Source organism: Ambystoma mexicanum, chromosome 7q (genome assembly GCF_040938575.1).
Source record: "Ambystoma mexicanum isolate Mex_15411 chromosome 7q, UKY_AmexF1_1, whole genome shotgun sequence".
Classification (NCBI taxonomy): Eukaryota; Metazoa; Chordata; class Amphibia; order Caudata; family Ambystomatidae; genus Ambystoma; species Ambystoma mexicanum.
In genome coordinates this window covers 1027010113-1027034585 of record NC_090941.1, presented here as the reverse complement: position 1 = coordinate 1027034585, position 24473 = coordinate 1027010113, and the positions used below count along the sequence as shown (strand labels likewise).

The window sequence follows — 24473 nt, the reverse complement described above, 5'->3', positions numbered from 1 at the left end:
GGTCTACGCAGATACAACCACATTAAAAATAAATAAATACAAAATACATCACCCCAGCCCTTATCGACCTTCACTGGCTCCCACTGCACGCACAAATCGACTTCATGTCTTGCTGCATTATCTATCAGGCAGTCTCCCTCAAGTCAACCAGCTACCTCGCGGAGGACCTCTGCATCTCCGGCAGACCGCGCCCCACCAGAAGCCAGGACATGTGCAGACTTGATATCCGCTGCTGCAAAACTGAAGAGTCCAGAAAACAAGCCTGCTCTGCCTTCCCCCCCCCACCCCCCCTCCCCCCCAGTCTATGGAACCTCCTCCAAGTCAGCATCAGACTCGCCCTCATGCTCCTACAACTCAGAAAAGAACTCGAGACCCAACTTGTCAAGTAATCTCTTTTCCTGAACACCTGGGCCATTACATCACTCTCTGCGCACCTGACTCACTAAACACTGCCCCTGCCCCTGCCCTTCCTGCCACCCGGTATAGATGTACCCCTCCACTATGCCCCTCTGTATCCTACCCCCCACTGTATATCTGTTCTGCTGTTACCTCTGAAAAGTGTTCCATTATGCATCGAACTGTTGCATACCTCTAAAGCGCTCCACTATGTATCTGTATTGTTGTATACCTTTGTAAAGCGCTCTGTTGCTTCTTTAATCTAGGTCTGTGCTTACATACCATAATAATAGTTGAAAGCTTAATGTTGCCCATCTGAATTTGTCATCTTAATTAAGATTTGTTTAGAATGATTTGATACTGATTTAGCATCATTAAGATGTAAAGTAAATCAAATGAATGTATTAGAAGGAAAACCAACAATAGTGTAACTTGTAAATATCACTTGTCAAATTAATTGAAAAAGAGAATACATTTGATATTGCATTTTTGTTATTCAATGATGCAAGTCGTTGTTTCCATATCAAGTTAGGAGTGCCTGCTCTTTAATTAGCACAATTACACTTTATATTTTGACTAGTCGCATTTTAAGCTTACCTTACTCGGTTTGCACGCTTCTTTTTGACGTCTTTAAACCAGGACTAAGCTGCATGTGCCATCAAAACATTGGTTTGTCTCTTAATAAACATTCATGGATGAATAAAGCATCATCCTCTTTGCGATTTTCACTGTGGTTTTAAGCCGATTTAACTTTGCTCAAGAGCGGCATGAGTAGCTGAGAGCTGCTCACTCGACTGTGGGTTTGTTGCACATTTATTTATTCAATTAAGAAACTTCAGTTAAATTGTGCATATTAAACGCAACAAAACCATTGAAATTCAGAGGATGTTGGAAGTCCTGATCAGTTTAACTTGGCGTGCTCCCGTTGATGTCCCCCATAATGCCATTTTGTATATCATTGTGAATCCCTTCTTTTAAAATATGAATGTGCTCATGGGCTCTGCAATGGGGAAATGTCACGTTCTTCTGGTGATGGTAAATAAACCTGCCCTATGGCAATTTTCAGGATCCATTATCAAAATCAGGACAGTGGTACACATAAAAAAAGAGGAATAGAAACCCATAGAGAAAACAGTTTATTTACAAAAGGGAAAAACTAGATTTTGAAATATAAATCAGAGCATTTAAGCTTTTGCAAGGGCTGATGCTTATGCGTGATAAGGCAAGACACATGACAATGAGTAATCCAAGGAGAACGCCTCTAGCTTCAGATAGTTGCTGCCAATTGATGTGAATGAGCTGGAGACAGTGAGGATAGAAGAAAAGACTGGTACAGAAGATGGACCTTCAACATGAAGACCGTTTTACACCTATGAGATGAAGGGTTTACATTACATGTAACATTTAGCCTCCTTAAGGGATCTGTGTATATACTACATATGTCTATATCATATGAACACACACACTGGACGTAGAAAGATATGGTATAGCACATGACCAATGAAAATATGTTTTTAATGGTGCAGATCTGAAGTATCAATGTTTAGCACTGCACATCAATCTGCTACGCAACAGCAACAAATGGTAGTGCATTTACAATGACAACTGATGAAACACCATTAACTATCGTCAGAGGTTAAGCTCACCTTCAACGAACACCTGGGACTAGTTAAACAGGCTGACAAGAGCCAGACAGGAAGAATGAAATGGAAAGATGATTACAAAAAGTGTAGTGTATGTAGGACAACACTTCCAATCAGATCACATTGATCCTATGCCACACTTGCATAACAAGACTACATAAACCAGTGTGCGACAGTTATCGTCCACAGAAGCACTATTGTAACAACTGGTTGAATAAAAGGCATGTATGAACGCTAGACATGAGCTCCGGCGAGGGTATTGCACAGTATACACAGGAATATGGCCATAGATTATAAATATAAAGTATTTTCAGGCTCATTGGCATTTGTTGAAAACAGAATAAAAAAAGTCCCTCAGCCCCTTAATGTACAATAAGCAGGTAGCTGAGTGCATTTGTGTTAATACAATCGATCAAGCCAGTCACAGATTATTTATATATCTACCTCGCAGGAAGAGGGATTGAAGATGGGAAGACGGGAAAGTGAGGCAGTTCATTTTAAGTTTATCCTTCCTAATCAAATCAGTCCTCATCCCTCATCACCTTCTGGCAAAGGATGTCCTCTGTTCCATTAGATCACGTTGCAGGTTTCATGCTTTCAGCCAATGGAACACCGTTTGAGACACGAGGGCTCTGAAATACCACCTGTACACAACACGTGTATGAAAGGTTCCAGATATAAACGATACTGTCACTAGACCAAGCCTGTGAGTGGACAACGAAATTAGCACTTGAGAGCAAGAGAGAGGGCGGTACAGTCTGAATCATGAGTCCAGTAGCTGCAAACGAGGAAACCTAACCAGATTGAAAAACTACAATCCGTAAGATTGCACTCTACCAGAATTCATGTACTCTTCACAACCAGGAATCAACGTCAGCCAGCAAATGATAGATGTGAGAAATAAAAGCGGATGGAGTTAGTCATTATGAAGAAGTAAAGAGACACCTGATCACCAGTGTCTTCTCTCAAACAAATGCTCCCCAAATAGAAACAGTATGACATTCAAGCTTGTTTTCAAAACCTAAAATATATACACTTCAAACAATCTCATACAGACTTCACAAAACATGTGATAAGAGTGATGGAACACAATGGGTGTGCACCTCCGGCAGTGCTGGGGATCCACCACTGTAACATATTCAAAGTGTAAGCTAGTGTTCGTAACAATCAAAAGGTGCCAGAAAAAATACTTCGCAGCTGGAGGTGGAAATGAAAGATAGGAAAATAAAAATAAATATGTGATGTGTACCATAAGCTTCCAACTCAAGGTACAAAAGGTGATTACATTATGACAATTATCACAGTTCAGACTGAGAAATAGATGTAGCATACATACTGTACAATTTAGACTGATTTAATAGGTCTACGTTCCGCTCATACAGACCTATAGCATTTCCATTTTGTTTAAACACAGAGCTTTATTCCTTTATAAGCACAAATGGTGGCAGCAAGAGGGCATCACTCATTTAAAGACCTGCAAGACAGGGTTGGATGGAAACTGATCCACTTCCCTTCTTCTAGCCACAGCCTACTTACCGTATGTGCAGTGTCAGACTTCCTAACTACGGTACCACAGTCTGCATGTGTGCGGGTGGTGCAGTGTACTCACTGTCAAGCCAACATGAACTTGAAGGGACACAAATAGGCCATCACGTCAAGCTACATTTCAGTGGAGCCGTGGCTAAGCCTTAGGTGTTCGACTGAAGCATGCTCCACCAACGTGTTCAACATCTAGGCATCTCCTATGGTGCCAACCGGCTACCCCAAAGAAGGGCGAACCCCTTAGCACTCGGCCAGATATTCCATAATCTGAACTCCCGGCTTTAGAAAATGCGTATTTGCATTACAGGTTCCTGCTCATGCTGGTGTAAATGGCATGGCTGTTAAATCACAGACAAATTAATATTTAGATTTTTGTATATCACGTTAATCAAAAAATAGAAATTTAATTAATAAACTCTGCTTTTCAGGTAAAGTTCCATTAAAAACGGAAATAACACCTAGATAAAAACCCAGGGGCAGACAACAAATACATTATTTGGCTTCATTCACTTAACCTGTCCAGCTGTTTTGCTTTTTCCGATTCCAGAAGGAAAAAACAAATTGCTATACAAGTATAAAATTCAGCCACATGGGAAGCTTCTCTGCCCATGGACTGTAATAGCCCATCCTTTGCCAATAAAATTGCATTTGTTCATATTGCTTCTTGGAAGACCATTTAACACCAATTAGCGATATCCAACACCGGTGATGGGACCCATAAATATGCTTTCCAAAGTTGCAACCCCACAAAAGGGCCTTCGTTTCTTCCAGTGATTCATAGTGCAAGATAAGCGATACTTGTAGACTGCATCAAATGGCGGAGGGGTTAGCCAAAACTCTTCCCAGTGCCACCAAAAAGGGCACCATTATCATGCAGAATGAGTACACGCAGTTCTGGTCTGGCCTGTCAAAGGCAGTGGACAACTTCATTCTTAGCAAGGCTTGGATGGATGTTCATCAACAACATTGTGCTTTTCCGTACAGACAGAAGGAAGTCTTATTGCAAATGTGACCTTTGCAGAAATCCAGAATGAAGGAGGATGGCTTAAGCTTTCCTGTTCTTTGGTTGCTTGCGATCAAATAGCTAATCAAAAGAAGACATAAGAAAAAGCATGAGATTAAACCATTTTGGTAAGGATTAACATTACAAGATATTTTGGAGAACACCAACACTACACAACAAGGTCTTGAAGAAGAAAACAATTTCTACCACATAGTCCGGTTGATTTTGCTAGCCATTGTGGCTAAATACAATGCACACAACAGCAAAAGTAGGCAATGTAGATTAAATACTTTCCAGCTAGAAACAGCCTATTAAAGCATTACAAAAGTAAAGAACCAACTACTTAACTCTTGGTAATGTTTTTTTCTGCTAGATATTCCTGCTGCAGAGTCCTCATCTATGTTCTATGATCTCCCTATCCCAGCACAGCTGCTCTACGGTTAGCGCACTTTCACGCTGCCAGGGGGTGCAGCACAGCTCTGCGTCACTTCCGTCCCACGCATCTACACACACCGCGCTAGATACTTTGGGCCTGCAGATATATTAACAGCTCAGCGCCCCATGACTTCAGTACATGACCTCAATTGCAGCCTTTTCCCCCTAGCACTCTGAAGCGGAGGGATGATAGAACCGATGGTGAACTAGCATCCAACAAGAGGGCCAGGTAGGGATGGGGATGAGGAATCCGTGGGAGGAACACCCATCAGAAAGAATATTACAGAGAGGCAAGTAATTTATTCTTTTAATGGATTATTTCTCGTCAATCTGCAGGCCCGCTTGGAACAAGAAAAGTAGAAAAATCCAGCACAGGGGACAGAGAACAGTATAAAGGATTCAGGTCCCTCTCCTGGCACCAAAACGAAAAATGTAGACCACCTGCAGGCATAAATGACTTTGTAGCGGACCTCCCAACTGAAAGGAGCACAACAAGGACGTAATCTGACAAGTCCCTCTAAGGCTGCTGAGGTTAGGATGTAGTACCCACCCCTCCGATAGTGAGAGCAAGTGCACTCTCCTATGAAGGTGCCAGGGAGGGCAGATGGACACGTCCAGCAACTGTGGCTACCACGTTATTCCGGCCCAGTCTGGGGCCATCATTGCTTCTCTGCACAGAGGCAAGACCCCCACGGCACCTCGTTTTTTGTTGAGGTAGTTCATGGCCACTGTGCTGTCCGTCAGAATCAGCACAGTCTTCTGTTTCACAGAGGGCCAGCCTGATCGCCCTCAGCTCAAGCAAGAAGATGTTTTCCTGAGATTCTGGAGGCCACATGCCACTCACTGTCAGGTCTGATAGGTGAGTGCCCGAGTCAGTCACACATGTGCCCGTGGCCACCGTCACCTGGGGCAAAGGTTGACGCAACAAGGTGCCTATAAGCAAGTTGTCCCACAGTGGCCACCATGCGAGATCCTGGGCCACCTGTCTCGAAACCTGTAGAAGGTCCGACATGTGGCATTTGAACTGCGACCATTGGCAATAGAGAAGCCACTGCAGCAATCTAATGCACAGCCTCACCGGCACCACTAAAATGCAGGAGGCCATGAGGCTCAGAAGGTGCAGAAAAGCAAAGGCACAGACTTGTCCCTGTGATTGGAGGACATGACCAACCGAAAGATGTTTGCACTTCATCCTCAGGCGGAAAAGCTTTGCCCTGAAGAGTATCCAAGTCTGCTCTCATAAATCCAATCCGAGCGACTGGGACGGCAGAACACAAAGCTTTTTGAAGTGGAGGGAAAAGCCCAAACCTCGCAAAAAAAAAAAGAGTCCATGTGCGGTCCAGATGCTCAGACAGAAGCTCCGGTGAGCAAGCTCGGGCGAGCCAGTAAACCAGGTAGGGGAAGACATGGATGCCTTCGCTCCTGAGGCGAGCCGCTACCACTGCCAGCCGTTAGGTGAAATCCTTGGGTGCTGACAAAAGACCGAATAGCAAGATATTGAACTGGTAATGCTGTTGACCCACTACAAACCTCTGGTACTTCCATTTGCTAATTCACCTATACCACAGGAAGTACGATTCCTAAAGATAAATTGACACCAACCAGTCCTGCAGATCGAGGGCTTGCAGGATCTGTGTTAGAGTAAAAATCTTGACTTTGTCCTTGCGCAAGTACAATGTCAGCAGCTGCAGTTCCAGAATGGGGCGAAATGCCACATCTTTCTTTGCCCCTAGAAAATGAAGTACAACCCCCCTTCCTCATTCGGAGCATGGAACCAGTTTGATTGTTCTTTTTGCCAGAATCTGACGGATTGGATACGGAGACTTGGGGTGGCCAGAATACTATGGTCCGATGACGACTGGAGGAATGGGAGGCAATAACCCTGACGGATGACCTGTAAGGCCTAAGTGTTGGACGTGGTCTCTGACCATTTCATGCTCAACAAGGAAAGCCTCCCTCCCACTGGTGACGAGTGATGAAGCCAGTCACTGAGGTTTGGCGCCCTGGGAAGCAGAAGGGACAGCAGTCGCTGCAACACCTCCCTGCTGGGTACCCCTTCCTCTACCTCTCGGGAATCGCCTGCCTTGGCCCATTCCCGGGCAGGTTATCCACTGTCCCTTTGGGCAAAGGTGGGAAAGGGGCAAAAACCACTGTGTGGAAGGATTCTGGACTGCTAGCCCTAAAGACTTAACAGTCGCTTTAGACGACTCGACCTTCTGAAGGGCGTTGTCAGCCTTGGCTCCAAAAAGGCTCTATGTCGAAAGGCATGTCTAATAGCCTCGTCTGAACGTCAGCCGCAAAACCAGACATCCGTAGCCAAGAATGGCCCCTGACCACTGTGCTAGTGGCCAGGGACCTGGTCACGCAGTTTGCTGTGTAAAGTCCAGATTGCAGTATCTGTCATGCCGCCTCCTTGCTGTCCGAGACCAAGGACAGAAACCCATCCCTCATCTCTCCCTCTGGGACGTAGTCGGCCGACACAGGAGAATGTTGCCATAGTACAAGAGGCGTTCACGGCCCACAGTGCTGGACGGGCTGATGCAAACACCTTCTTGCCCCACACAGCAAACCTCTTACTCTCCCTGTCCGGTGGAAGGGACGGAAAGGTAGAGGGGTCTTCAGGCTTGCTGTTGCGGTATGAAACACCAGGCTTTCAGGTGAAGCCTGGGCGGAAAGGAAAGCTGGATACGACAGTGGGTTGGTGCTCCCTCGCCAAGTCCCTGTCCACTGCCCAAAATAGATGCAGGGTTTTCCCACTTCTAAGACTGGGGCCTCCAACGCCATATTAGAGGGCAGGAGCGTGTACTACTTCGGGGCATCGTCCAGAATGTCACAGAATTCTTAGTGTACTCTAGACCTGGACAGAGCAGAGAGCCCATGAGTATCGGCCACCTTAGCCATCAGGTGCTGGAAGGCGGCCTGAGGCTTACCTGGGGTGGCAGCTGGTAAGATGTCCAACTCGGGGGAAGGGACTAGGCCACTGGCTCCTTGCAGGTCTTCTGCTAGGTCCAGCAGGTCCGCACTGCTCCCCATAAGATGTCTTCCGCCCACCTTGAAACCATGAATTCAAGCCTAAAAGGGACTTGGATCAGGCACCGATTGGATTAGGCGTGCAAGTGGTCTGAGGGTACCCTACTGGTTGCGGAAGACGCGGCAGACCAAACCGGTGTCGAAGCGGACGGCGCTGCTGCGTGCACTACAGGCGCCGGCGCCTTGGCGAAGATGTCAAGCATCTTCAGGCAGAAGCTCCAACATTCCTCTGGCATGGAGGACTGGGTTGGAAAAGGCACTAGTGCCAGCCACTCAGGTAGCTATTTCTTTGAGGAGGAAGAAGAGTGGTGGTAAGAGGACTCGCTATGGGAGCTTAACCTCTTCGTATTCTTCTTTCTCTTCTTCTCCTCCACGTGCAGAGCCACCTGATCTTTAGAGGGTTGTGCAGTGCAACCTTGACCAAGACTCTGAAACTTCACCCTTCGCCTTGTGGATGAGCGTGAAGATCTTCGCCACCCATTCCCAGGAGGCTTCTGGGTGCATGGACTGAAACGACCTGCAATCTTGGGTGTCGCGGTCCTCGCCCAAGCAGTACAAGCTTATCTGGTGTGTATCCGAGACAGACATCTGTCGGCCGCAATCTGCACACAGAAGAGGCTTGACGAGCTTTGTCTCGATTAGCGAACACAGTGCCAGGAAAAAAGGCACAAAGTCATGGGGTGCTGTGCCGCCATATATGCTAGCCACGACATTTCCGGCACGTAGAGGCTTCGGACAAACTACAGTGCTGTGCCCCCTGGCAGCGGAAACTTTTCCAAAGAACAGCTGCGCTGAGATAGAGATTTCATAGATGAGGAATCTATGGCAAGAAAGAATACAGTAGAATTAAATATATAAATGCCACTTACTTGAGCCGATTAACGTTAGACAAGAAAAGGGACATTTACATTGAGGTGTACCTTCGGTGTAGGATTACAGACCATGCTCTTCATGGTGAATTTATATGCAACCACCTTTTGATTAGAGTCATAAACACACATGCAACTTTTAGAAGAACCAATGTAGCATTTCCCTGGATCACATTCTAATCTCTGCAGCAACAGAAATGGATTCTGGCTGGCTCCCCAGCTGGGTTCGTGCATCACTTTCTCCCCCGTATGCTCCAGAGCACATAAGCCCTGGACTCAAATTCTGTATACTGCCTAAACACCGGTCTCATCCAAACAGCTGGTCCATTTTGATCACTGACTACCATGAGTGCTGGGAGACAAGGGGCACCCTAGACGATAATGTCTGTTGACAAGCTATTGTTTTACATTTCCATTGTTGCTGGTGAAGGGAGGGGCAAGTGAGGTTAAGAGTTCCATCCAACCAACTCAGACTCTCTTCCTTGGCAACAAAGGATCTGTTTTAAGATGGTTTCAGAATGTTCCCAGACTAGATTTTAGCTCAGACATTTTTACATATTTTATTAGCATTTAAAAAGGAGTAAGACAATGAGATACACACTGGAGCATTCCAAGTGCCAGATGGAATTACCAATAACAAACATAGACCCAAATAACCAGACAGACTCAAAGAATATGGCAAAATACTTTTTTTTATTATCAGTTCAATAAAGAAGGGCAAACTGGTGAACAACAAATCGTAGTCCACACACTCACGCTAATAATTTGATTATACCAAGGCTTTATACCTCGAATGTGCATCAGCTATGATGTCATCCTACATGGCAAACTTAAAAAACCTATTGACGAGGGATTAATTAAGGGAACATATGTACCTATAGCTCCTAAGTGCTAGTGTATTTATTGTATGCCTCTTACTGGTAGGCACCCGTGAACTGCCTCTAAATACTTATAATACAGATTAATAGCAGAATAACTGTAGCGGATTGGCTTCTGCAACAAAACCCTCATAATTGGTTGGCATAATCACAACCTTGGACTTTCGGCCTCTTAGCAGCACGTAAGCTAAACGAAACCCAGGTGCAGAGAACAACGCCAGACTACTATCCACTCGCCCTATTAGCCCATCATCTGGCACCGGTCAGGCCCCAAGCTAAGGCCTCTTCTTTGTATTTGACCTTGCGGATCGTTGTCTTCTCTGGGACTTTTAAGGGAGTGTAGGAACACCATTATCTTCATCTGAGCTTAATGAATAGGTCTTGTTTCAAGTTCTGAATCACATGTGAGGAAACCACGATTTATCCTTTTTCAGCCTTTCATTTAGTGCTATTTAATTCAAGCCCTGGTCTGTCTCCGAGGTAGCTTGACTAGTTTCAACAATCCGGCAACCATCTTTTCATCACGGTCACTTTAAATTAGTTATATTTTCTTCTGCAGCAAGCTTCTATAGGTCTCATCTACCTTGTGTTTCTGCGCATGCAGTGCTCCAGATAAGATTTGGAAGTGGGAGTATTTTACTCCCTATTTTTCAAAGTTGGGAGTAAAGTGATTTTTTAGGGAGTACAAATTTAAGTTGAATTCTCAATGAGAGTATCTTATAAGCGAGTAAAAATATTTTTGCACTGGAAAACTGAAATGTTTTTGTAATCATTTCTTTGCACCTGGAAGATGCAGGTTTTCCTTCTTCTGATCAAACAGTTATAATAGTAGTTTCTGCCTGTGGTACTACGTGCACTACTGGTCCAAACATATCCATGGGGCTGTGTGGGTGTAAGTAGGGGCACAATGTCTTACATGTCTATTTTCTTTTTTTTGTTGGAGCATTTGTACTCCCTATTTTTAGTTTTTGGGAGTATTTGCCTATTTTTAGGGAGTAAAAGTACCTGATACACCCCTTATCTGTAGGGCTGTGCGCATGCATTCACTTCATCTCTTCTCACTTACCTCCTTGGTGCACATGATTTCTTCGTAGTGGATAACATATTTCTCCGATCACTTCAGTTACATCTTTATTAAGTATTCGCATATCGATTCAGTGCGTCCTTGTGTCCGCGCTTCATGACATCACTTTGCCCTTGTCGGATTTCAATTGCAGCTCCTCAATGTACAATGTTGTATGTAGACATCCTTCCAGCACGTCAGTGCGAGGTTACATTCGATATGGTTGTTTGAGTGTATAACGTGTCTCGTATCTTCGATGTGGTATTGGGACAATACCTTGTGTTACGCATAGTGCTCTTACTGCTGTCCCAGTGTGACACAGGTGAGGGGGTGGGAGCTAGAGAAGATGTGTACATCTGCTCCTCTACAACATCACAGGAAATCCCACAGCATTAACAATAAATCAAGGGAGAGAGGGTGAAGCTAAGAAATACTCATTCCACTGTAGCCTGACCACTGTGCACCAACGGCAGCTCCCCAGGAACCCCCCAAAAGAGACTTGACAAGAGCAGGCTACCTCAACCAAATGAGCCCCTCTCCATGCCCAGATGCGACCTGATGGGCCACAAGCCGAGGCAGTGATTTAATGTTTAACAACCCTCCCAGATCTCCAGCAACTCATGACACCTGGCTAGTGACTCCCATAGAGAGCTCTGTGAATACCAAATTGCATTGCCCCTCAAACAGAATCTCCTTTCTTTTCAATGCTGCTCGCAACATAAGCTCACAGAAGTCAGGATTAGAGGGGACTGGAAAGAGGGTTCCACCTGAGTTCGTACAGCACTGGGCCACTTTCCTCTCAGCAAAAAGCTTTACGATAATGGGTCTCCTGCTTCTAAAGTAAGTTCACTCCGGAAAATGCTTCACAAAAGGAATCCCGTCTGCATCGCCTACCCATGGCCTGAACCAAAATGCCATTATTAGCTTCCCTTGCCTCATCTTCAAGCTCCTTAATCCTCAGGTTTGCATCTATGTTGTACCTCATACCATCCAGCTCCACCACTACACCCATAACCTTTTGGGAAACGCCCCTTATTAGTGACAACTCAGACTTTGTAATCTTTTATCCAGGCCTTCCAGGGTAGATTTCAACATGGCCAGTTTTTTTTTTTTTTTTTCAGGCCCTCCACTTGTCATGAAGTGTAGTGCTTCTCTGAAGATATAGCACCCTGTGAAGGTCTGGGCTAAAACAAGTAAGTAATAGGGTTTGGCTTTTTGGAAGACAATGGCTTAGATGACATCTGAACAAGATGCAGGTACAGCAAAGGCTAAGCAAAGACCTTCAGCTTAAGTTGACTGGATGTTCCCGGTCTTGTGTTCTCCTCTAACGAACTACCGTTGTCGCACCACTATTCTCTGCCTGTGTACACAAATGGGTCTGGTTCCCTCTGGTCCCCTCTGTAGTGACGTCGGCAACCGCTTCGTTAGCAGCATTGGGTATGAATTAATTGGCACTCCAGGCACATAAGGGATGCGTAGCACCCTCACACGGGAACCATCTCAAAAGCACACTGATTCTAAGACTGGCCCACTTATAAAGCCAAAGGGGCACCAAGTCTATGAACACTCAACTAAAAATGGGAGGGAACAGAGTTGTAGCACTAAGGGTAGAGCGCAGAACAAGCACCTCTCCAAAGCATTCTTTCCACATGGCGGTGCAAGCGATGCCCCATAAACTTTTTAACGAAGTACTGTAAGACACTTTCAGCTATTTCTTTCTACCAAATATCTTTCTTTCTACCAAATTAAAGACGATCAACTACATAAACCGGGCACAAGGGTGCACTAAAGAAGAAATTGGGTGCAGGGACTCAATTTCTGCAAAAACGAAAATTTGTGAGTATGAATAGCCCATGTATTACGAGAGGAAACAAATCATCAAACATAGTCACTGCTTAAAGTGACTATCCATACTTGTTCACAATATCATCCATGGTGTATTCAACACATTACTTGCCAGGCATTTCAACACTTAAATCACTAAAAGGGTCAGTAAAATCATATCAAATCCTATCATTGGCCAGGCCCGTGAAGCCCCACAGCAAGAAGGTGTGATCAAAGCAGTCAATGGTCGACAGTGTCGATGGTGGCAGATGGCTCGAATAGGATTAATGCAGTCACAACTCTGCCATCAGCGGCCATGCAGAGTCATTAAGCACACATACCAAAATTGATTTTGAACCCATGCCCGAACAGAGGCCTGTCTGGTTGTCATGCAGAAGGCCAGAGATATCTGCACAATCCTGCAGTTGGCCCATGTAAGGAAGGCATTGTAAGATAGGTGACATTTCAAGAGTGTTTATTAAGGGTGTGAAATACACCTATCTAATCCTACATCTACAGATGGGAGCAAGCCACAACCATCAGATAATAATAATGCAGTCCTGGTGGTGTCTTGTCAAAATAAAAGGGCCTATACTAATAAACCCATTGCCAATCCTTACCTCTAAATGCAAATAGTGTGAGACACATTGTTTCGAAAAAGAGAGAAGTGTTCACAAAATGATATGTCTGGATGTTCAGGCCGCTGGCCTCCCTGCCCCACATTTTCAGCACGGGACAAGGCGGCACATTAGCGCTTTGCACAATCTCTGGCTTCTCTAGAACGAGGATACAGTTCAATCATTAGCATCAGGGCCTTCTGTGCCCAAGTCTATTTGCCTTTCAAAGTCTCTTCTTTCAGAGGGCTTGATGCGACAAGTTATTTTCCTTTTAGGATTTCACAAGTACTCAATTTCTCAGGCGATTCACTATTCACCTCGGATCACCCTCAGCCGGGCTCAGATCCTCTTGACAGAACGCTTGCAGCATATTCATGCATCCAATTTCTTGGGTGATTCACGGTTCACCCGGGATTCTCCTCAGTCGGGCTCTTTAATACAATGTTCAATTAGTCTCCCTCTGCCAGGCTTGGACCAACTTCATTTACTTTGTCATCAACTTTCTTTATGCTATTAACATCAAAAACTTTCGATTGTGCACGGGAGTTTGCTTGACCCATTGCAGGACCACTCGATTTCACAATTTAGTCACTTTTGCCACCTTTCAGTTGGATACCTTACAGAGACTTTCTAACGTGCACGCACACGGTGCTGGACCACTAAGGTATTGCATCTTGGCTTCAAAGTTCAATCACTCATCTGTTGTTCAATTTTGATCGTGTCAATTATCACATACGCTTCATACATGGATCGCTTCAGTGTTCACTATACAATGTTGCCGATTGCAACCTTGGCTTCAACACAGACCAGTCTGGTATCAGACTCCCCAATTCATCGGCTGTGCTGACGTCACTGGCGCTGCTTTGTTGAAGGAGCCAAGGACAGTACCACGGCGGTAAGTGATTCTCCTCGTCTTGACTATCGACACAGGAGAGCCCCGGGTACCTCTGACAATGCAGGATTCTTCAACCTTGTTTCCTTCTTACGTTTTCTATTCTTGAAGGCTCATGAAAGTAATAGTCCCTCGTCGAAAAAGGTCAAGGGAACTTCCCTCCTTGCGATCCCCTTCTGTTTTGCCTTCTTTCGACTTGTATTAAACTGTCATCTTGGAACTGCTGCTTCCTAGAGTGCTTTGCCTTGCTCAGTTTGTGCTGAGCCTTTTATCCATGTGGGAAGTGTAATGGAATTCAGGTGTGTGTAATGGTAAGTAATCGCCTGACCGTTGTGTTGGGACATTTCAGGTATACAACTCGGGTATTAGTCAATTTTCTCTCAGTTAGCGGTCTGTGAGAAAGTGTTAGTGTTTGAAAAAGGGGGAGGGGACTTGGGTTCCCAAGTATTCTACCTGGTAGGATGGGGGTGAAGGGGATACCGTGTCCCACTATTCGGTGTCCCACTCCTCGAAGACCCCTCTCCCAGGTGATCTTCTTGCACTGATCCACCCCCAGGAACTGGATGCTAAAGCAATGGCTTTGTCCTGGCCACCTGGATGACGGATGCCTGGGACTAGCGGGTGAGACACCCGATTTCTCACACCCACCACAGCTCATTCCAAAACTTTGGCCAGACAGCCAATTGATAGAGGAGGGCTAAAGCTGCTCAATTCAGCAGGATGAAGGTATCAGTGGGACACAAATGATCTTTATGTCAGACTGCTCAATGAAAGGCAAAATAGTTATTCACTCAGATGAATAAATAAGAAGAGTTGAAATCTGGACACAGATTGAAAGGAGAACCATAAAGCTCACATTTCCAAATCAAGGCCTCGGAGTGGAAGAAAATTGTGGAGAAAGTCGTCTCAGATATTCGCAAAGCAAATCGAGGGGGACTATAGGGAAGGGTAGGAAGATTTGATTAAGAAATCATCCTTTGACGCAACAAGCAATATTTATCTGTACAGTAATGAACTTGGGAACTGCAGAGAGACTGAGCAGGAGTAATCTGATTAAATGAGGCTTTGTGAGAAACTACGTTCTGAACAATACGAAACACTCCTAAATGGGTAGTGTTAAGCCAAAATTAAAAATATTTTTAGATTTTGGGACACCATAAACTCTGGAGAACTAAAAAATACAGCGTGAAGCCAATCTCGATGGTGTTAAGAGGGTCTTCAAGTCCCCCTACCACTAGGTCCTTTCATAGCTTATATGATATACATGGTACTGAGACACCCCCAAGGTGCCCAGTCCCAGGGGGGCCTCTCGGGCACCACATTTCTGCCCTTGAAGGATTCTTTCACTGTAATTTGGTTTTCGGGAATAGGTTGGTGGTGGCTGCGCTTTAATTTTAGCTTCAATACACTATTTTGGTAGCCATTGGGGTACAAATGCTTTTTTTAAATCCTGCTTCCGACCATTTGGTTTTCTAAATTTTCCTGTGTCTAGGTAACCAGGTGGTAGGCTCAACATTTTTATTCTGACCACATGGGCTCTTTGTGAGCCCATTGTGGCAGCATACATACTGGTCCTTACTGGTTTAGCCTAGTAGAGGTCCCTGAACTAGACACCCAGTGGGGGCAGTATTGGTTGAGTGGCAGTCCAAAGTGAGCAACCAGCATGGTTGGTCATCTAAACCCCTCCACCCCCCCCCCCCCCCCTTGCACCACTTTGAGATTGATTGGCTGGCCTTTGGCCAAACCCCTTTTACAAGGGGCCTCAGGCTCTGCACAGCCCCAACTCTTGCTGATGTGTTCCTGAAACTTCGAAGTGTCTTGTCTGCAAACCAGATGGAGTTTTCCCCTCCTATTCCCGCTGTTTTTAAACTTGCATGTCAATGCTTGCAAAGTGCAGTTGCTGGGCATTATCCAGGTTTGGGGTTTTTGCTGCCAGAATTCTAGTCTAGATATCTTGGAGACTCCACACATCTGTCGTGTCAAGCCTTTCACTTTAGGACCAACTCTGTGCCATTTTACTGCTGTTTACCGCGGTTTAATGCCAGGATCCTCCGCTTAGCTGTGGGTTACTTCAGGAGTCCAGGGAGGTGATGCAAGTTAATCACTGCACTGAATCTTCAGAATGGGACGTCAGTGTTGAGACGGATTTCTAGAATCTGGCTTGGTGGACAGATATTTAGAAGGCCACCCTATTTATAGTGAACAGGGCAACAGAGGTTAGCTAAAACCCAATCAAGTTGGCAGAGGAGAGCAGTCAAGGCTATTTACAGGAGATAATGAGTGGGGTCAGTGGTCCACAATGAGTCCACACAGTGAGGCACACCAATTCAATTTAGACAGGCAAGTAAAATTTACTATATTTGTTCTGCACCCAAAACACCCACTCAGAAATAAAAGCAGTTGATAATATTACACAACACACAATTATAAACATACGGTCACCATAGGTCCTTATGAATGCATTTAATAACTTTGTCAACAAAAGAAGTCAAGTAAGTGATACAGTAGGGTGGAAGCAAGTCACAAGAAAAGCAGGCTAACTTCAGAAGTCCAATGCCTATAAAGAGTGGGGTCTGTGTGCCCAAAAGTCACAAAAGCTTCTCCCCAGTGTCTTAAGTAGGTACGGTCACGTGTTTGTTATTGGACCCTGTGTTGGGGAATGTTCCAGAGAAGATCAGCAACAAAGTAACTGGTATGTAAACTTAGGTTTCCTTCAGGTACAGCTGCTTTTAGATGAGATTATCAAAAAGCAAAGGAATGCAATAATGAAGGTTTACTTATCTCTCCACCCCCATACTCTGATTCTCCAAGAGGACTTTGTAGGTCGACCTGGTGGGGGACCACTGCTAGAGGTTTTCCCATTGTTGGTTCCAGTTGGAGGTGCCTAGGAGCTGCAAGTGCAAGGATTCTTCTGGTCGGTTACAAGATGAGAGTGCAACCCTTGGTGATGAAGAAATTCAGAACGCACCGATGCAGCCCTCTTCAGGATACTTCACCAGACGATGAAATGAGAGTTCCAGCAACAGTCACCACACACAGGCGATGGGAGGTGTCCTTCCAGTCACAGTTGAAGATGATGTTCCAGAGCAGGATCCACTGAAGCTTGGAGGCGGACATTCGTCAGGAAGACGACTTCCACCACAAGCTAGAGACTACCGAAGTTTTATTTATTGGGCATTTATAATGTGCCTATACACAGTACATTTTAAGGCGCAACAAGACAGGGATAGTGCTGGTCAGGGCGGAAGGGCCTGTGAGAATTTAGTGCAAAGGGAGGCCAGGTGGACAGAGCCAGGGAAAGCAGAGTTTTTGTTATTTGTAACACGCCAGGAATCCGCGGGCATCAGGGCGCACAAACACACCAAGACATACATGGTGGTGGACGAGATAATGCAGGTCACAGTACAGAATACAAGATCATACTCAAGAGTAGAGTTTTCAGTGCAAAACGGAAAAAGTCCAAGTTTTTATTCATTCGTAAGGTGGGAGGTAATGAATTCCACTGCCAGGCAGCTAGAGTAGGAAAAGCCTTTCCTACTCAGTTTGCTCGTTTCAGCTTGGGTCTATTGACAAGTGCCATGTTCGTCAAGTGTAAATTCTGTATAGGCTTGTAGGGCGTGACACAACCCTTAAGGTGGGTAGGTAGGGGGCTTTCCATATAGACATTTGTGCACGATGGTGGCAGTCTTGAATAGAATTCTAGTATGTATCGGAAGCCAATGTAAGGTTTGTCTATGAGAGGATATATGCTCTCGTCGAGATTCCTTTGCAAATGCGAACAGCATCCTTTTAAAGGATCTGAAGCTTTTGAATGCATTTTCAGCCCTTATCAGTAATGCACTGCAATAGTCAAGGCGGGAGAGAACAATTGCACAGCCAATTGATGAACAGGTTACCTCAGAAATGAATGGTTTAATGTTTTTCAAGAGTCTGAGAAAGTCGTGGCTATTGATGGCGATGTAGTTAACCTGAGGTTTAGCACAAAGTGAGGAGTCAAGAAAGACACCCAAAGACAAACTTTGTCTGAAGCCGGTATGATACAGTCCTTGATGCAAAAGCCAGAGTATTCCCTTCCCCAGTTTAGCTTTGGCGGCCGGTGTGCCAAACAGCAGCAGCTCGGGTTTCCTCTAATTTAGGCAGAGCCAATTTTCAGTCATCCATTGATTAATCATGCCAAAAATGGAGTTGAGCTTGATAATGTCAGAATCATAATCTCCACTGATTTCCAAGATTAGCTGAGTGTCATCAGCGTAACTCGTAAAGACCCCCTGCTTCTCGAATAGGCCATACAGAGGTCTAATGTACAGGTTAAACAGTGGGGGTGATCTACAAGCACCCTGTGGTACTCCACAGTGTATCAGAGCTAACTTGAAAGACGCATCACTCCAGCACACAGAAGATGTGCAATACAAAAGGAATGAATCTACTTTGTAGCTTCTGGGGCACACTTCCCAAATTCGACAGGGTAAGGAGGAGACTATGGTCCAGGAGGTTGAATGGCACGGACAGATCTAATAAGACAAGTAGCCCTATTTTCCCTTGATCCAGAGTTTCCAGCATATTAGTTTGGAGATCAGGCAGGGCTGTCTCAGTGCTGTGGTTAGCTCTAAAACCTGATAGGTTAATGCGGAATCTGGAAGTGTTTGAGGAAGGATTGTAGTTGAAGAGTGGCCACCTTGTCCAGAATTTTCAGTAAGAAATTGGGGTTTGTAATCAACCTAAGGATTTTCGTATCTTTGGGATCTAATCCCACTTTCTTCACCAACTGAGATATGGTGACAGTTTTGATAAATTCAGGAACAGAGTCATAACTGAAGGAAGAGTTAAACGTGGTAAAGAAATCGATGAACAAGTTACTCTCTTACCTGGTAACGTTCTTTCGATGAGATGGTCCGACGAAGTATTCCATATCTATGACAGTAATCACCACAGCTGTGCTGCTTCGGAAAATCTTCGGCATCTGCGTCCTGCGTCGATGACGTCGATATGCCCCCCTCGAGGACCTCCTCCAACGGCTGACGTCACTGGATGTTCTAAGTAGGACGCACGACGCCCGTAGCCTCAGTTGTAGTTTTTTTCTCCCAGAACGTGTGGAACCAGTCGTCTCCCAGTCTGACACAAAGCCTTGCGGAAACGTAAGCTGCAATCGCATAAGAAATTCTTAAGCGGAGAAGGTAGGAAGGGAGCGATATGGAATACGTCGTCGGACCATCCCATCGAAAGAATGTTACCAGGTAAGAGAGTAACTTGTTCTTCGAGGGGATTGGGTCCTCGGACGTATTCCATATCTATGACAGACTCCCAGAGCAGTACCAATGCAAGGAGGTGGGAAAAGAATTTAGAAAACAGAAATTTAGAATGCCCAATCAAATTGCAGAGTAAAGGACTGCCTTGCCTAAGGCCAGATCCTGCCCACAGATGGAATTGAGGGAGTAGTTACGTACAAAAGTATGTACCGAAGCCCAGGTGGCTGCATCACAGTGGTTACGAATAGGAACCCTCCACCCCCTCTGTAGGGCAGTAGAGGCAGCCATACCCCTGGTAGAATGGGCCCGTAAGCCGACCGTGGGTCCTTACCCGCCAAGCGGTAACACTCCGAGATAGCCAAAATAATCAAGCGAGACAAAGTCTGTTTCGTCACAGCTTGTCCCAAACGCTTTCCAGGGTAACCAATGAAGAGGATCATCCACTCTGACCCGGGACATGCGTGAAATATAAAAGCTTAACGCTCTCCTAGGATCAAGCCTATGGAACCTCTCCTCTTCCTTACCAGGATGTGGAGAAGGATAAAACGCCGGAACCTTCTGGCTTAAATGAAATTCCGACACCATCTTTGGAAGAAAGGAAGGACGAACTCTAAGGACAACCCTGTCCTTATGAAACACAGTGAAGGGTGGCTTAACTGAAAGTGCCTGTAACTCAGTGAGCGGAAGTGACCGCAACCAAAAACACAGTTTTAAGAGTTAACTGTCTCAAAGGGCATGAATGCAAAGGCTCAAACGGAGCACCCATCAAAAACTTGAGAACAAGGTTCAAATCCCAACCGGGCACCAGGAAAGGTGACGGAGGGAACACATTAGTGAGCCCTTTCAGAAGCTGAGAAATTAAAGGAATTTTAAAATAGGAACATTCTTCAGACGAGCGCTTAAATATGGACAGCGCCGCCAGGTAACCTTTAATGGTACCCACTTACAGGCCCCTGTGGGCCAAAGAAAGCAAAAAAGACAGAACCATGGGAATGTCGCATGCAAAAGGATCCACATTCTTAACCCTGCACCAGTCGCAGAACTTACGGCAACGGTACAAGGACTTTGTTGCTGGCCGTCTGACCGAGAGCAACACCTCCATCAGGTTTTCAGTGAGGTCCCAATCCATATACCTCAACCTTTCAGAAACCAAGCATGAAGGTTGAGGGATCTGACCTCTGGATGGAGAACCTGATCCCACTCCATGAGAGCAGATTGTCTCGGTAGGGAAGACGACGTGGAGGGCAGATGGACAAGTCGAGAAGGTCCGGCTACCACGTCCTCCGGCGGATCATCCGGGAACCGAACCTCCGTAACCTCTGCAGCAGTGGGAATGACCACTTAACCACGAACGCGTCTCCTAAGGCTCCTTTTGGAGGAAATTCCCACGAGCAGAACCTCTCGCACTTCCGGTTGACACTGGAGGCGAAGAGATCCACTTGAGGGGTCCCCCACATGGCTAAGATCTCCAAGAGAATCTCCTCAGCCAACTCCCACTCGTGAGAGATCGCGCTCTGCCTGCTCAGAGCGTCCGCCGTCTCGTTGTCGTCTCTGGCCAGATGAACTGCCGAGATCGAAACTACCTGCTGGATTGCCCAGAACCAGAGCTGCATCGCCTCCCTGCACAGATGAAGTGACCCTGCCCCCTTTTTGTTGAGGTAGTGCATGGCCACCGTGTTGTCCATCAGGATTAGGACATTCTTCCCTAACACAGTCGGCAGAAAAGCCTTCAGGGCTAGCCTGACGGCCCGCAGCTCCAACAGACTGATATGGAGTCTGGACTCCGACGGAGACCAACGACCGCTGACTCAACTCGTTGGCATGAGCTCCCCATCCCGTGAGGGATGTGTCCGTCACGATCGTCACCTCCGGCCAGGGTAGCCAAAACTGAGCCCCCTTCATCAGATTGTCTTCGACGGCCCACCACAGAAGGTCCTGGGCGACAGAGGACGGCACCTTAACAGGGTCCGACATCCTGCCAGAGGGCTGAGACCACTGGAGCTTGAGTGCCCATTGCAAAGATCTCATCCGCAACCTGGCCTCTGGCACCAGAAGAATGCAGGATGCCATGAGGCCGAGCAATCTCAAGAACTCGAACGCTGGGAGACTCTGGGCAAGCTGAAACTTGTGCACCATCTGCTGAATGTGATGAGCCCTCACCTGGGGAGGAAAACACTGCCCCAGGGACGTGTCAAGCACTGCTCCGATGTACTGGAGCCTCTGAGTTGGTGTCAAATGGGACTTCTTTAAGTTGAGGGAGAAGCCCAGCTTGTGGAGGGAGTGGCAGGTGACTGACAGATGATCCAGGACTTGTTCGGGAGAGCGTGCCCTCATCAACCAATCGTCCAGGTAGGGGTAGACGTGAATCCCCACTTTCCTGAGGTGCGCTGCCACCACTACCATGAGCTTGGTGAAGACCCTCGGGGCGGAGGTCAATCCGAACGGCAGGACCCGAAACTGAAAGTGTGAGTCGCCAACCGCGAACCTCAGGTACTTCTTGTGCTTTGGATGCATCGGCACATGAAAATAAGCGTCCTCGAGGTCGAGAGACACCAACCAGTCCTGAAGTTGAAGGGCCTGGAGGACTTGAGAGTAACCATCTTGAACTTGTCCTTCCTGAGGAGTTTGTTGAAACCGTGCAAGTCCATGATGGGTCTCAATCCCCAGTCTTTCTTGGAAATCAAAAAATAAGGGGAATACCATCCCTTGTTCCTCTCCGCTACAGGCACCAGTTCTATGGCGCCTTTCTCCAGCAGGGATTGAAAATCCTGCGCAAGGAGCGGATCCGGACTCTTCAAAGAGATTCCCCGGTGGATTGTCTGGAGGCCTCTGCCGGAAAGGAAGACAGTAGCCGTGGGTTATGAGCTCCAGAACCCACACATCTGAAGTAATGGCGCGCCACTCTGCAAATGCTGCGCCAGCCTTCACCCAACCGGCGAACCATGAGACATGGCCTCATGACTGAGCTGAAGCAGCTGCAGCGTTGACTGAGGGCAAAGAGGCAACAGCCCGAGCGGCCTTGGCACCTCGAGTACCTTGCTTTCCACCTCGGGCACTCCTACGGTGGCCCCTTTGACTGGCAGCTCCTCTCGCTTTACCAAAGGACGAGTAATAACGAAAGGAACCTCCCCTCCATTGCTGTCCCCTAGGACGAAAAGGCAGAGGTTGGCGAACTGCAGTGCCCAACGACTTTGCTGCAGCTTTGGAGGTCTGCAACCTCTCAAGGCTCTCGTCAGCCTTGCTGCCAAAAAGATGTTCCCCGTCAAAGGGCATGTTGAGGAGCCGGGCCTGCACATCAGGAGCAAACTCTGACTTCCGCAACCACGCAAACCTGCATATCACGGTGCTCGCCGCCATGGACCAGCTGACGCAATCTGCCATGTCCAAACCCGACTGAAAGGCCTCACACATGGCGTCCTTACGATCCTGAACCATGGCAAGGAAACCATCCCATTCATCCCCTTCGGGAATATGTTCAGCCGCTAAGGAAACAGTTCCACAGAGTGTGCGTGAAACGTGACAAGGCACATACGGAGTTGGCCGTCTGAAGCGCCATACCCCCTGAAGAAAACACTTTCTTCGCCCAGCCGTCAAAACACTTGTCGTCCCTATCAGGAGGGATGGTAGGATAGGCCGCCTGCTTTGCCGGGGCCGTAGCCGCCTGCACCACCAAACTCTTCGGAGTGGAGTGCTTGGTCAAGTAGCAGGGGGTCGCTACTGGCTGGGCGGTATTTTCGCGGCAAAGACTTGCCCACTGCCGGGAGACTCTCCGGAGCAGTCCAAGCCCCCGCCACCCTCCTCTGTAGAGCCATAAGAAACGGCAGTACCGGGTCAGTTGTTGGACCTTGGTCGAGAATATCCGTAAGGTCATCCTGAAGAAAATCCCCTGGGGGAGCAGCCCAACCCAAGTACTCGGTGACCCTGGACATAAGGCACCGGTACGAGGAGTCGGCATGAGTGCCAGGCTCAGGCCTACAAAACTCCACCTCCGGAGAGGTGTCCAGACCACTAGCATCGTGCAGGTATTGCCGCAAGTCTTCAATCTGGCTATGGCCAGAGAAAAACTTGTCCGGTAACGTATCCGGAACCATGCCATCATCAGAGCCCTCATCCACCTCCGAAATAAACTCAAGCTGGCGGAAAGAAGGCACAGAATGCGGAATAAAGCCATGCTTGGCCTTTGCCAAAGCCTTTCTAGGCGGTTCCACTGAGCCCAGGGGAACCCCCGTCGAAACAGCCTCGAAAGGCGTCAAGTGAATCGGCGTCAAACGTGGCGCCGACAGCATCGATGGCGCCGACACAGTCCTTGAGGCCGGGACCCTGAGCGTGTCCCCTCGACAGCCTGGGCGCCGACGTCTTCCTTGAAGACACCACAGGTTCACGCGGTCTCGAGCGCGTCGAGGACCGGGACCTGGAACGGGCATGCCGAGAACGATTCCCCTTATCCGAGCGGGACCTTTCTCGCGAATCGTGACAACTACCTGAGCCCAAAGGCGTACGAGCGGTGTCTCTCGACCGACCCCACTCAGAGGCGGGGACGGACCAGTGCCCTGCGATTCGAGAATAGCCAACATTTTCTTCCCGAAGGAAGCCCATTCCTCTGGCATTGCGTGCTGGGTGGGGCAAGCGACCCGCCGACGGGCGGAGTCCTCGGAAGAGGACGGGGAAGGTGACCGATGACGGCGCTTCCGGGAGTGCCTCGAAGAGGCAGAGGAGTGGCGACCGACTCCGGGACCGAGACCCACTGGACTTCCGTGGCTTAGACACTGTAGGGGAGGACTGGTCCAAGAGACCCCCCTCGTCTGCGTTTCTTCCCCAGGTGAGGGCCATGGCCCATTGGGCGTTCCCTCATACCACCCGGGCCCAGGTGGTGGAGGGCTCACCCACTGGAGACATTGCCCACACGTATCGAATGCCCCCATCTATTGATCACAACACAAATTTAGTTAGGCCCAATAACCATTCTCTGCCCAGTAAAGATGGTGTGAGCTCAGCGCACTGTAGCGCGGCCCCCACCCTTGGAGAACATCCCTGT

At 47.2% G+C, this 24473-nt stretch overlaps 1 protein-coding gene across 4 annotated transcripts in view; it reads right to left on the bottom strand.

Moving 5' to 3' along the window:
* Window positions 1–1519: 1519 nt before the first annotated feature.
* Window positions 1520–24473, bottom strand: part of NUMA1 (nuclear mitotic apparatus protein 1) — a 1289555-nt gene continuing 1266601 nt past the window's right edge. For all 4 annotated transcript variants that reach the window (XM_069640302.1, XM_069640305.1, XM_069640304.1 and 1 more), the window contains exon 26: window positions 1520–4665. In XM_069640302.1, coding sequence (XP_069496403.1) covers window positions 4627–4665 — 39 coding nt within the window. In that variant the 3' untranslated portion in view covers window positions 1520–4626. The remainder of the gene's footprint in view (window positions 4666–24473) is intronic.